We start from the raw sequence: 14,783 nt of genomic DNA, 5'->3' as shown, positions 1-14,783 counted from the left end.
TTGTGTCTGAGCCAATTCTGCACACATCTACACACCACACCCTGAACTCCCACTTCTTTTAGTTTGATGCCAAACCTCTCACGCAGCAGCTTATTAAACTCTAGAAAGGCAACATAAGTAATGTCATCTGCTCCACTTTGGTCGTATCCTTCTGTTGCTTCCTCATAGAACTCCAACATATTGGTTAAACATGGCCTCTCTCTTCTGAACCTAAGCTGACTGCTCTGTAAAACTCCTGTAATGCCCAATAAGCTTACTAACCTACAATTACTTGGATCTGCATGGTTACCATTTTTAAATAACGGGATAATATTTGTAATTTTCCAGTCCTTCAGAATTTCCCCAGAGTGTAGAATCTTCCTAAAAATATGCATCAAGGATTTATATCTGTACTCACTAACCTCCTTAATAACTCGAGGGTAAATATTATCTGGTTTGAGAGACTTGTTTGATTTTAGCTTATTTAATCTGAGCAGCACTTCTCCCTCTGCAATTTCCAAATCCTTCAGTACCTCCTTAGTAGTCCCTGTTACTGCTCTGAGGTTATTCATTTGCTTACTTGTGAAAACCTCTGAACAATGTAAGTTAAGGGCAGCCGCTATTTCATTGTCTGTATGTTTTAATTCTCCTTTATTATTGCTGATGCACTTCACCTCCTCCTTAACTGTTCTTTTACTACTACAATACTGAAAGAATCTCTTAGGGTCATCTTTTTGCCTTATCTGCTCTAATCCTCTCTATGTGTCTTTTATCCTGCCTGATATCCTTTTTAATGGTTGCCCTCATGTTCTAATACGTTTTGTGATTCACTTTGGAGATTAGTTATTATAGTGTATTATATATTAGTTATTATTCCTTTGCTGCTTCTTTTTCAACTTTTTATTAACCCACTGCAGAGTTATGTTTAATTTCCTACGTATTCCAATTTAGGTGTGTACCTGTCCTGCATTACACGTAAAATGCTTTTAAACTTGTACAAATACCCCTCGACTCTCTCCACACTTTAAAGCTTATCCAGGTCTATCCAAACAAATCACCAGGACCAGATAATATTTATCCTCGTGTTTTTAAGGAGGCTAGTGAGTTCAGATATAAACCCTTGACAGATATTTTTTAGGGAGTCACTGCGCACTGGAGAGATTCAGAAGGACTGAAAAATGTCAAATATCATCCCATTATATAAAAAAGGTGACAGGGCAGATCCAAGCAACTATAGGCCAGTAAGCTTAACATGCATCACAGGAAAATTAATGGAAGGAATTATTAAAGATAAGGTTGAGCAACACATGGCAAGGACAGGAGTTATTCTGAACAGTCAGCATGAGTTCAGAAGAGGGAGGTTGTGTTTTACTAACATGCTGGATTTCTATGAGGAGGCAACAAAAGGATACGATCAAAGTGGAGCAGATGAGATTATTTATCTGGACTTTCAGAAAGCATTTGATAAGGTGCCACATGAGAGGTGGGGCATCAACTTAAAAGAAGTGGGAGTTCAGGGTGATGTTTTTAGATGGGTGCAGAATTGGCTCAGACACAGGAAGCAGAGGGTGATGGTGCGAGGAACCTCATCAGAACTGGCCGATGTTAAGAGTGGTGACCAGCAGGGGGCAGTGCTAGGGCCGCTGCTATTTTTAATATATATAAATGATTTAGATAGGAATATAAGTAACAAGCTGGTTAAGTTTGCAGACGATACCAAGATAGGTGTATTGGCAAATAATTTGGAATCCGTTATATCATTACAGAAGGACTTCGATAGCATAAAGAATTGGGCAGATTTGTGGCAGATGAAATTTAATGTCAGTAAATGTAAAGAATTACACATAGGAAGTGAAAATATTAGATTTGAATACACAATGGGTGGTCGGAAAATCGAGAGTCCACCTTATGAGAAGGATTTAGGAGTCATAGTGGACTCTAAGCTATCAACTTCCCAGCAGTGTTCAGAAGCCATTAAGAAGGCTAACAGAATGTCAGGTTATATAGCGCCTTGATGTGTGGAGTACAAGTCACAGGAGGTTCTGCTCAACCTTTATAATGCACTGGTGAGGCCTCATCTGGAGTCCTGTGTGCAGTTTTGGTCTCCAGGATACAAAAAAGGACAAAGCAGCACAAGAGAAGGTCCAGAGAAGAGCGACTAGGCTGATTCAGGGCTACAGGGGATAAATTATGAGGAAAGATTAAAAGAGCTGAGCCTTTACAGTTTAAGTAAAAGATTAAAAGGAGACCTGACTGAAGTGTTTAAAATTATGAAGGGAATTAGTACAGTGGATCGAGACTTGTATTTTAAAATGAGTTCATCAAGAACACGGGGACACGGTTGGAAACTTGTTAAGGGTAAATTTCGCACAAACATTAGGAAGTTTTTCTTTACACAAAGAATGATAGACACTTGGAATAAGCTACCAAGTAGTGTGGTAGACAGTAAGACGTTAGGGACTTTCAAAACTCGACTTGATGTTTTCTTGGAGGAAACAAGTGGATGTGACTGGCGAGCTTTGTTGGGCTGAATGGCCTGTTCTCGTCTAGAGTGTTCTAATGTTCTTTTAAAACTTCTAATTTCTAGCATTAACACTAGAATTACCAGAGTCTACAAAAAAACTCATAGATCCGACCCACCTTAAAACCGTTCTCACCTTTCCGCCAGCATCTTTTGTCCTGTAAATGTGCCAATAAAGACAAGCTGCAAGCAGCCTGATATTCCATCCCCCCATTGACTTAGAATGTGCGCGAACTTTTCCCAGCTCATGCCTTAATTGATTATCTGGGAGTGAAGTGAAGTTTTAGAGGGGAAATAATAGTTCATTATTTGGAACACACGCATTTCATGTCTGTTCTGCTTCTACAGTAATCTGTGTAAACACATTGTTAAAACAGAAACTTTTTCATATTTTAGTAATAAATGTTAAAAAATGTAGACATAAACTATAGAATGTGAGAAGCCTGAAGTCCAAACATCAAATAAACACTTTCACAAAATGTTCAAGATCGATACAACAGCTTCCGTGGCTTAGCGGTAAGATTTGTAATTCTAGTGTTAAGGCAAGCAATTTTCAATGTGTTACTCATCTTACTTTTACATTTAAACATTCGGTTAGAAAGTGCATTACTTTTTTCTTTTTTTTTTTTTATTTATTAATTTTATTACAATCAATACATAGCAATCAAGTTTTTACAAAAAAAAAGAATTATGCTAAGAACAGATCGATCCCACCCTTGAGAGAGAGAGCAAGCCAAACGGTGTAAAATTTAAGGCTTGTAAAAATACCTAAATCAACAAATTCTCTGTGCTTTATAAAATCATTTCAAAATATTACTGATTAGATCCTGCCATGTTTTGAAAAAAGTCTGCACAGATCCTCTGAGTATTTGATTTTTTCCAATTTTAAATAATATAACACATCAGTTTCCCACTGACTTAAAAGAGGAGAGTTAGAATGTACATTACTATACATTTTTATTTCTCCACTGTTGTTTGTTCCTCCATGTTCAGTTCTAAACCTGGCCTGTCCTAAACTGCCAATCCCTTCCCTAGTTTAAATAATCCTCGACTGAACTCCTCATATCCCTCCCCAATACATTGGTGCCTCTCCAGTTCAGATGTAACCCATCATGGCAGAACAGCTCCAATTTATTCAAAAAGGAGTCCCAATGCCCCATCAACCTATACCCTTCTACCGTACAACTAAATGTGAGCTATGTGCTAAACCTTCTGCTCTCCTAAGTCTTACCTGGACTGTAGCTTGGCACAAGCAGAACTTTGGAAAAGAACACCTTGTCAGTTCTGCTCCTCAGCCTGGCACCTAACTCTTTAAATTTGGATTGCAGAACTAAAAGACTACCCTTATGTATGACATTTGTTCCATCATGGACAATGACAACTGGATACACCACCACTCCTGCCAACAGCCTATCCACCCTTCCAAGGAGGTCTCACATCTGTGCATGTGGAAACCTGCTCTTTAATTTCCTAATGATGCCATCTTCTACCATTACAACCTTTTTTTTTAGTGGTTGGTTTTGAGGTGGCCCATTGACCCCCTCATGTCTGCCCAACACTTCAGAGATTTCAAAGAGACCGGTCTGACAATTACAATTCTGGAGTTGATGCCCCTATACAGAGTGCACCACTTGCCTTGCACTTACATTTAAATGTGACCCACCTGATTGGTCTGGAGTCTCCACCAGCACCACCTTGCTAAAGGACACCTGGGCCAGATTTGCCAGTTCTCTACTACAATGCAGGCCAGCCAACTCCTCCACCAGTTTAGCGACCCGAGCTTGCGGTGCTGCATCAGCTGGCATCCTCTAAACTGGAGTGTCATGTGACTGACAATGACCCTAACAACCATACAAACATGGCCGTAGCCCTCAGGAGGTGTCACAATGATGTCAGAAAATTCAAAATTAGAAATTTGAGATCTTTATTGTCAGAAACGCTGTGAGAAGCAGAGTGAATTGCTGTGCCACAGATGCTGTGATGTATAAATAAATACAGTAAATTAATAAGAGTAGCAGAAGATAAATAAATAAACAGCATAAGATAATTTTAAGATAATTAAAGATAAACATACAAAAGATGCAAAGATAAATAACAAATCAATGTTAAAATTTGAAACCAGGGCAACACACATTTGTTCATTAATTCAAACTTCACTTATAAATTGAAACAGTGAATCCTGACTTTGCTCCACTAAATGCGGTAACTTGTGGCAAATTCTGACACCTGAATCTCGGGGGATCACTGGGACTCTCTTATTTATTGGCATTGACATGGATTGTGACCAAGCAGGACAAATAGTGGTAGAAATCATCTTTCTTTCCATAAATTACTTAAAGTTCAGAGTCTGCTTAACACATGCAAAGAAGACACAGCAAACTCCTCAAACTCAGATGGTTGACGTGAGCTGTGACTGTAGAACAAGAAAATGGAGGAACCTCTATCCACATGTCTGACATTCTCTGTGTGGGTATCCTCCATCGTGTGTGATCTTGTTTGTAATTGAAATCACTTTTATCCTGTAGGTTTTCTCTGGATGTGTTGTTTGCTAATCTTCAGTGCTGATTTGATGGTTCAAACGTAATGAATGAGGCAAACAAAATCATACAAGATTTTGTGGCAGACGTCTGCAGCCCCCATGATGGAAGAACTCGGGGAAAAGGGCATATTCAGGGCAATACCTCCCCTGGAACACTAGAGGGCAATCTCTCTGGCTCACAGCAGGGTCATGGGTTTGGAGCACAGAATCTCAACCCTGCTGGGGCCCGTGGCCACCACCAAGGGGGTGCTTGGACAGTTGCACTTTAGCCACACCCAGAAGAAGATCTGGGAACACCTGGAGCAGTTCCGAAAACGGCCGCCTCACTCCATTTGAGGAGCCAGAGGAGGAAGATTAAGCTTGATGGGAGAAGTAAAAATGTAAACGCTGACAATACAGGGAGAGAGGCGTAATTAATACTGAATACTTTTTAGACTGAATAATTTCTGTCTCCTAAAACTACTATCCGTCTCTAAAAAAATCAGGTACAGTCAGCTCTCTGTAACCACGGATTCAATCGTCTTTCCACAGCACTCATTTTTTCAGCGTTGTTCACCTTGTGTCTCATTCGTTAGCTCTTTGTGTTGTGAGATGGCTGGTCAGTTTAATGTTCAAGCGCTGGCAGGTTTGGTTCTTGGCGATGTAAAGGGGTTTGCCACATGCCGCTGATTCAGCTGATTCTACTCTGTTTGCTATTTGAGTCTAATTGCAGCTTGAAAAGGCAAATAAAGTTAAAATTGGATTTGAACTGTGATCAGTAGTTAACTTTACCTGAGAAGATCAGCCATAGTTACACGACACAAAGCATACCATCTAGAATTTACATGGCCATGCGAAATGGATATACACACACTCTAATATGCTTATTGTTTTGTTTTCAAATATTTAACTTTTATTAATAAAAGTTCCCTATAAAAGTTGTTTCCTCTTGTTTTTGACAAACTGTAAAAACAGAAAGAAAACGGCAACACGCAGGAACCAACAACAAGCAGTTACAACAACCCCACCAGTAAATCCACATGGACACCAGAAGCTGGCAGAAACTCCACCCTGGATAATTCTATAGACTGCTTCCAACAGAGAGTGAAAACAGGAATCTTAAACAGGCAGCAAAATCAGATAGAAAATATTACTGGGGATGAGCGGAGAGCCATACATTCAATAAGGGAAAATACAGAAATCATCATCAAACCAGCAGACAAAGGGGGTGTTTAGTCATCATGAACACATCAGATTATATACAGGAGGCACAAAGACAATTGTCCAATACTATGCATTATTACAAACTGCAAGAAGACCCAACAGATCTCTACAAAAAGGAACTAAAAAGATAGTAAGTAGCTTTCCTCCTGACATCAGGGATCAGGTAAACAGTTTCATTCCTGAGAACCCCAAAATGGGTTACTTCTACATGCTTCCTAAAATCCACAAAGAAGGGAGCCCAGGAAGGCCCATCATCTCAGGAATTGGCTCCCTTACAGAAAAGGTCTCAGGTTGGGTGGAGCACATCCTTAAACCCCTCGCCCACAACACAACCAGAGACATCCAGGACACCACTGACTTCTGCTTTAGGCCCCTTACCTGAGGAAACCTTACTGGCCACAATGGATGTTGAGGCTCTGTACACAAACATCCCCCATGATGATGGCATATTGGCATGTGAAACATACCTAAGACCACACGATTTACCCACAAAGTCAGTAATAGAAATGATAAAATTCACTCTGACACATAATCTATTCTCTTTTGAACAAGATTGCTACTTGCAACAAATGGGTACTGCAATGGGCTGTTGGTTTGCACCTCACTATGCAAACCTATTTATGGCAAAATTGGAGGAAGATTTCATGTCAATGTGCATCTTAAAACCAATGTTGTATCTCCGTTACATAGATGACATCTTCATAATCTGGACTGCCAGTGAGAAGGACCTCCTCCATTTTCATAATGAATATAATTCTTTTCACCCCAACATAAAGCTGAAGCTGAATTACTCAAAACAGAAGTCAGCTTCCTTGACACCACAGTTCAACTGAAAGACAACACCCTTGTAACTTCTGCTTTTCACAAACCAACAGACAGACGGACCTACCTAAGAAGTGACAGCTTCCACCCCGAGCATATAAGGCACTCCATTATTTTCAGCCAAGCAATTCAATACAATCGTATTTGCTCAGACTCGACAGACCGGGATCAACAACTGCAGGAGCTCAGACAAGATTTTATCAGACAAGGTTATACTCCCAAAACAACAGACACTCAAATAAGAAGAGCTACTGCCATACCCAGAGACCACCTTCTGGAATATAAAAACAAAGACAACAAGAGCCGCATCCCCCTTGTTGTCACCTACAACCCACATCTTGAAGCACTTCGAAAAATTATAAAAGAACTTCAGCCAATGCTAAACAGTGACCAAACACTGAAAAATGGATTTCCTGAACCTCCCCTCCTGGCATACAGACAACCACCAAACCTTCAGCAAATAATTGTCCGACGCTCCCTCAATGAACCGACAGAAAATGGCACATCTCCCTGCCTACAGAAAAGATGTCAAACATGTGCCCACATCTACAATACAGACCGTATAGTTATACCACACTGCCGACTTGAACATCACATAAAGGGATCATTTTCCTGCAGATCATCTAATGTTGTCTACCTAATTCTCTGCATGAAATGTCCTGACACTGCACTCTATGTGGGAGAAACTGGACAAACACTCCACCAGAGAATGAATTTACACAGATTCCACATTAAACATGGCAACACAGATGTTCCTGTAGCGGCTCACATCAGCAGCCATGGACACTGTGAGAAGGACTTTAAAGTCACAGGTCTTATGGGCAACTTCAGAACACAGCAAGAGAGAAAAGAATGGGAAGTTAAGCTCATGTTAAAATTTAATACATTACAGCATGGCTTGAATAAAGACAAGAGTTTTATGGCCAGGTATGAGGACTGTTTGTATCTCTCAGACTGACACAGATAACCGGACTACTGACTCACATGTTTGGAAAAACTCATCACAAACTTCAAAGGACTTTGTTGGACAGTCATCTTATCCAAAGATCTTGACCAGTCATTGTTCATCTCTCTCCTGTTAAATTAATCTTAGCTTGAATGAACCTATTAATTTTTTACATTTAAGATGTCTCATTTAAAGATTTACCAATGTTGTTTCTTGTCCTAGTGTGTGGATATAAACACAGAGGACTTCAGTTTCTGTATTATATCTCGCCTGAAGAAGGGGCCTGAGTTGCCTCGAAAGCCTGCATATTGTAATCTTTTTACTTAGCCAATAAAGGGTGTCATTTTGTTTAGCTTTTCTCTATTATTTCAACAAATTTTATTTTTATGAAAATGCATTTAAGTTCAACAAAGACTGTGTTGCAGTTTTGTACACATTTCAGCACAGAAGTATTAAAACGTCAGCTGGTTATTAGTTTTACTGTCGAATGAGCCAGCGTTACATTCTGTGTGACAGAATAATGGGAACATCAAGGGTAATATAGTCATTAAAGTGTTAATATAGACGTAGCATTTACACATGAAGTGTTTTGTGAGTAAAAGTGTAAAAGGACTGCTGAAATGGTCAAGTAAATGTCCCAGGTACTTTAAGGGATTGACTGATGTAATAGACAGAAATCATCAGATGTCCTGTAAACGCGCTATAACTCGAATGTGATTTATTTGGAGACGCGCTATACTCGAATGTTATTTATATAGGGAAGAAAGTACAATGTCAGGTGCTCATTCAGTGTAATAGGAACCATAGCCCAGAGAGATGTGTACACTGCAACAAGTACACATGTCGTGAATGTAGGAAGGGTGTGTGGGAATTGTTAATATTTGAATGTGATGATTTTATATAGCACGGATTGGAAATCAGCAGTTCTTAGCATTGCACCACGCAAGCTGTCGTATCAACCGCCTACTGTAACTTGCTTTATTTTTTCTTCACTTATAGTCTAGAATAAAAGTGCACTTGTTTTTTATTCTTGTACACCAACATATGTTCCTGTGTTTGAGTGACACGGGCATGCTCAAAAAATAGACGTGTAATGCCACGAAAAGTGCACACATAACAATAAGAGCAGTTTACTTCTCAAAACTAAACCTTGTGGGATCAAACTCCTGACCTTTTGGATACTAGTCAGTGGCTGATACCATTACGCTATTGTGGTAGCTGTAGTAAGTATGTGTCAATATGGCATACTAAGGTGGCTTTTTTCTGCAGTTATATTTTTGAATAAAAGCATACTTGTTCTGTTATATGTGTACCTTTTGTGAAAGTGTTTGATATTTGGACTTCAGGCTTCATACATTATATAGTTTATGCTTACATTTTGTCATTTACTACTACAATATGAAAAACGTTTCTGTTTTAAAAATGTGTTTACACGGATTACTGTAGAAACGGAACACACGTGAAATGCGTGTATTCCAAATAATGATCTATTATTTCAACTCTAAAACTCCACTTCACTCCCAGATAATCAATCAAGGCATGAGCTGGGAGAAGTTTGTGCACGTTCTGAGTCGGTGGGGGGATGGAATAGCCGGCTACTTGCAGCCTGATTTTTATCAGCACATTTAGATGACAAAAGACGCTGGTGGAGAGCTGTGAATGATTTTAAGAAGCGATTTAAGGTGGGACGGAATTATGAGTTTTTTCGTAGGCTCTGGTAATTCTAGTGTTAACAGTAGGTTACAACATGTCCTCTCAATAGTTAAACATAGGAGCTCTCATCACTTCATGTCCATTGTCGATAGCAACTATACACAAGACTTTTACCTCTAAAATAGAAAATTGGTTGCAGAGAAACAAGCAAAAGTCAAAAAACAAGAGCAGTAAGCTGAACATCTCTCTGTGACTGTAGATGTGTGGTCTGATAGGAAGATGAGAGGCTATCTGGGATAGCAATGGAGAAAGAAACCCTTGAGCTGAGGTCCAGTCTGCTGTCGTGCAAATGGTTTGAGTGAACACACACAGGTGACCGAATATGTGAACAGTTAGAAGGTCTTTGTAGTGATTACAGGAAAAAAAACACAAGATTAATTACAATATCACTGATGTTTTAAAAATGTATATATCAGGAGAAGGTATTGACCAAACATGAGACCTGAAGACTTGTGACACAAAAATAACAGACTTGACGCTTGACTTGAGGTCTACTTAGGACTTGCTTCTTATTAAGTGAGGTTTAAGACTTGAGATTTACTTGTGCTTGCAAAATTGGGACTTAAATCGCACCTCTGACTAAAGCTGATACTTTGAGAGGAGTCCTCGCTTTTCAATCAGGAAGCTGGGGATTCAGCCCCGTCTTAGCACCACTTTGTCATGTGATCAAGCAGACCACCCTGCCCCCCAATCCCCCTTTGTTTCTCCTCTCTTTTCAGTGCCCACAACCAGACTGGCGTCTCCTTCACCTTTCACCAGTCACTGATTGAAGGCTCAGTGGTGCCCAGTGGCTGCCCAGGGGAACAAGTAAGAAAATGTGCGTGTGGATACTTGATGAGCTGCTTTAAAAGTTGGAGCAGTTTTACATTTTCTAATCACTTTATCAAGGGTTTTGTAATCATCATTTTGTTTATGACATATTTTTATAAAAGTGAATCATCAGTAAGAACAGCAATAACAGAATATAATTCCATGTACTATTAGTGAATAGCAAACATCTTATAATAACCTTTTACAATATCAGGTGACTCAAGTCGCCTTCACAGACAGCAGATGTCTACTCGAGTGATGTGAAGGTTTCTGCCCTGTTGTGGATGTGGAGGTCTGCAGATAACTGGAGTTCTAACTTCTTAAACATCACATTTTATAAAGAAGCAACTGAGAGAGAATTAAAATCTCAAGAAAAAAATGTTGACTGTATCTGAATATGACAGACATGACGTCACTGTGGTTGATAAATGACAGAGTTAGTGACATCTGTAGATAATGCAGCTGTGAGTTTGTTTTAAGGGTTACACAAATCCTGATGACACGTTTAGTCACTGAAATGTTGCTGAGCCGTCTGTCACACATTTGTACTTAAGTCGCTTTCACATTTAACGTTATCGACATGAACGCCATGTCACTTCTCTACTTTGATTTTGAGCTGCTGTGACTGAGATTCACACACAATGAGTGCGAGATGGGATGGAGGCAGAAGAAGAAGAAGAAAAATGTTAGCAAATAATGAGACCTACTGCTGAATTCTGGGACAGTAAGGGATGGTGATAAGTAATAAACAATATAATGACTACCATGCTAAATAAATAAAAAATGAAATTATTTAGTGAATTGAATATATAAACACACATTACTGTCATTCATTCCATATATGGTAGTAGTTTGTCATCTGGCTCCGCCCACATTTGACCCCGCCCCATCCTGTGGTGTATTTGCTTCAGCACACGGCTGCAGGAGTTTTAAGAAATATACAGTATATGTAAAAAATATAAAAGTTGAAGTAAAAGCTCTCATTATAAGTGTGATGCATTAAATGTATCCATAACTGAAGCCACACAGAATGGTTCTTTGTATTCAGGCAGTCGAGTTCACAAATTTACCAATATTATTCAACTACAGGTCTTGAAATTTCAAAAATGTGTACAGCGCACTATAATCACAATATCTCAGTGGACATTGGACATCGCACACATTAGACTTGAAGAATAAACGTGCCAAGTTTCACATTTCAGTCCACTGGGAACCGACGTCTTTCGTGCTGAGAATCGGACAGACAGACAGAGAGACAGACAGACGTGGCTATCACAGTTGGTGCTTTTTGCATTTTATGAGAACAAACCTAAACATGAATGGAGCTTCACAATCAAATGAAAAGAAAGAGCTGAAGTATCATGTGAACAAAGGACAGAAATGGAGAGGAGGACAACTGATAACAAGTGAATGTAGCCTAATGACAGAGAGGCCTATCACTCAGGTTGGTGCTTAAAATCCAAAGGTGACTCCTCTAGTGACACACACATTGACTACACACACACACACACACACACAGATCTGTTCTCATTCATCCAATTCAGAGTTGTGAGGGCTGCAGGGCCTATCCAAACAGCACAGGGTGTAAGGCAGGAAACTGTACTGGACAGGACCCACTCACACACACACACACACACATTATGACCAAATTACAAGTAATAATTAACACAATAAGAACCAGAGATTCTTTTAAGTATTTTTCACTTGTTTTACACTCACGTTACCTCTGTGTTACATGTAGAGTGAGGAATACTGAATCATATTAGAAAAGAAGGTTTCTGCCAGGTGTGAGCCGACTCTCCATGTCACTTGACTTCCACTGCTGCAGGTGAGACCTTCCATGAAGTAACATGGGGACACCAAGAGAGCAGTTAGAATATCCATGATGCATTGCGCCTGTCGTAAAGTCAATTCAATGAGAACAGGTGGGTGTGAGAAGAAGTGAGCCCAGCACTGACCTCTACTGGTGAACTCAGACAGCAGCTCAGAGGTTTCAGCAAATCTAAAATGTTCAACCTACTGTGATGTTCTTTAACGTAAATATCCCATTAACGTCTACATACAACGCTAGAGTATAAAGATATTAAATTAGTCACAACTATCCATGTCCTCCCTTGGTTGATGAGACTTTCAGAACTGCACACTGTTGTTACATCTAAAAACCAAAAATAAAATGTCTTGGGTACCCCTAAAACATTTTTACTTTTTACTTTTACCAACAAATTAAAATTTTGTCCAGGTGCCTCTGTAGATGTGCTGCTGATTCTGAAATTATCAAAAGTGAGCAACACACCAAACAGAACTGGAACTGTATCATATGTACTGGTCCCTTATACCGGACCCTTACTTTACACCAGTTTAGATGTACCCCACAAAGGCTCTCCTACCTTTGCCTCATCATTGGTGAGGATCTTCTTGCTGACCAGGATCTCCAGGATGTTCGTCATCTTAGCTTTGATCAGATAGGCCAGGCAGGGCCGGAAGTACTCGGTGATCTTGAGGAGATCTTCATGACGGTATCTTCTGACAACCTTAGGAATAATAGACCTGCGCCCAAACTGAACAGAAAAAAAGAGACAAAGATAGAATAACAAAGATTTGTCAAGACTCAGGGTTACAAGTTAGACCAACACAAACCTTCATAGTCATAACTAGAAGAGTCAAGAAGAAGATAAGCAAGTTAAAGTTCTGTGTAGCTGAGCGTAATTAAGAAATCAACAAAGTAATTAAAAGAGCAGACTTGGTTATGTGACAAAGGTGGCAGTAGAGAAGAGTATGAAGACAAAACTGAGTGTCATTATGAACAACTCTGCACGTCCTCTCTCTGACACACCAACACTGAGGACTTCCAGCCAACAAATTACTCAGCAGAAATGTGTCAAGAAACACGACTGGGGTCTAACATACCAACAGCAATACATCTGTATAGTGTCTCAATGGGACTGGGGCTGGCAAGTCAGAAGTTTTCTTTTTTAAATTTTCTTCTATCTATCTATCTATCTATCTATCTATCTATCTAAGAAAGGTGCACTTGTGATTATGGACACAGTTCAGTCTGTTAATGAAGTCCTCCCACAGTTATCTGACATTCAGTGCCATGATATAACCCAACTGCTCCAACAGCGGGTACTGTGAATGATGTAACTGAGGCCGCTGTGTCTACTGAGCTGATTGATACACAAACTGCAATTTTTAAACTGCCAACACCTGCTATTAAGCGCCAATGCTAATGTGCGGTCTGATGTAACTTATTCAACAACATATTGGGCTGTACACCAATGGGTTTGCTACTCCTTTGGAACTGCTGATCTGGTCTTGGGTCATTGAATTGATTTCTATAGCATTATGACTGACTGGTTATAAAATAATTTAGTAGTTCAGATTCTTCTTTGTTTATTATTTGCTTATTAATGTATAGATGGATCTATGACAATTAACTGATAATGAGCTGCTTGTGTCAAAGGCATCTAATATGATGAAAGAATCTTTCCATCTGATGATTCCAATGCCCCTTTATCTTAGGTGACTTTCCAAAAGGTAAGAGAACAGCCTGGCAGCAGAGCAGTTGTACCAAGTGCCACTTCCAGATACTAAGAAGAGAAATAGAATAGCGCAGGAGTAGTGATGGTTTATAAATATTCTATTACTTATATTTCTATACAAATGACTAACAGAAATGCAGTATGTAATCAGCAGCTCTAGTCAGAATATGCTGGACTGATGTCACAAGTCTCTTATGTAGTTTGTAGTCTTGGCCAAGAAAAAGTCTTAATCTCATGTTTTTTCTTCAGCTGGAGGACACGTCTTAACTGTGAACCCTGCAGCCACAACACAGTCCCAAACATAGTAAGAACACAAGTAACAACCCTTCTTCTGGTACCACCACCCCTCCCAGGCAACCTCGTCCTCTTCCTCCCGATTCTGGCTCTGAGTGGTAGTTGCTGGCCCTTTTTATAGCCCACCCGGAAGTGCCCCAGGTGCTTGACCACCTGTTTGTGATTGCACTTCAAGGCAGGGCTGTAGAGTTGTCCAGGCTGGCTCTGGGATCCCTGCAGCACCCCCTGGCAGCCACCCCAGATCCCAACATTTCAGGACAGCTTAGACCCAAAACTCAAGAAGTAGGCTTTCAAGCCCACACAGACCCAAAATGGGGGGCCAGCCTTTAAAACTTCAAAAATAGATTTAAGTATCACCAGTTTACTGAAACCCTTTAAAGTGCGAGAAGATGCACTGGCTGAACAAAAGAAACA

General features: G+C 39.9%; 1 protein-coding gene across 1 annotated transcript in view; it reads right to left on the bottom strand.

Moving 5' to 3' along the window:
• Window positions 1-13,176, bottom strand: part of LOC120524129 (NACHT, LRR and PYD domains-containing protein 3-like) — a 73,325-nt gene extending 60,149 nt beyond the window's left edge. Inside the window, exons 1-2 of the mRNA XM_039746007.1 lie at window positions 13,171-13,176; window positions 12,921-13,091 (exon numbers count right to left, since the gene is read on the bottom strand). Of these exons, the coding sequence (XP_039601941.1) occupies window positions 12,921-13,091; window positions 13,171-13,176 (177 nt within the window). The remainder of the gene's footprint in view (window positions 1-12,920; window positions 13,092-13,170) is intronic.
• Window positions 13,177-14,783: the final 1,607 nt, after the last annotated feature.

The sequence above is a fragment of the Polypterus senegalus genome, chromosome 2 (assembly GCF_016835505.1).
Source record: "Polypterus senegalus isolate Bchr_013 chromosome 2, ASM1683550v1, whole genome shotgun sequence".
Lineage (NCBI taxonomy): Eukaryota > Metazoa > Chordata > Cladistia > Polypteriformes > Polypteridae > Polypterus > Polypterus senegalus.
The sequence above is the reverse complement of the archived record's forward strand: the minus strand, read 5'-3'. Positions and strand labels throughout refer to the sequence as shown.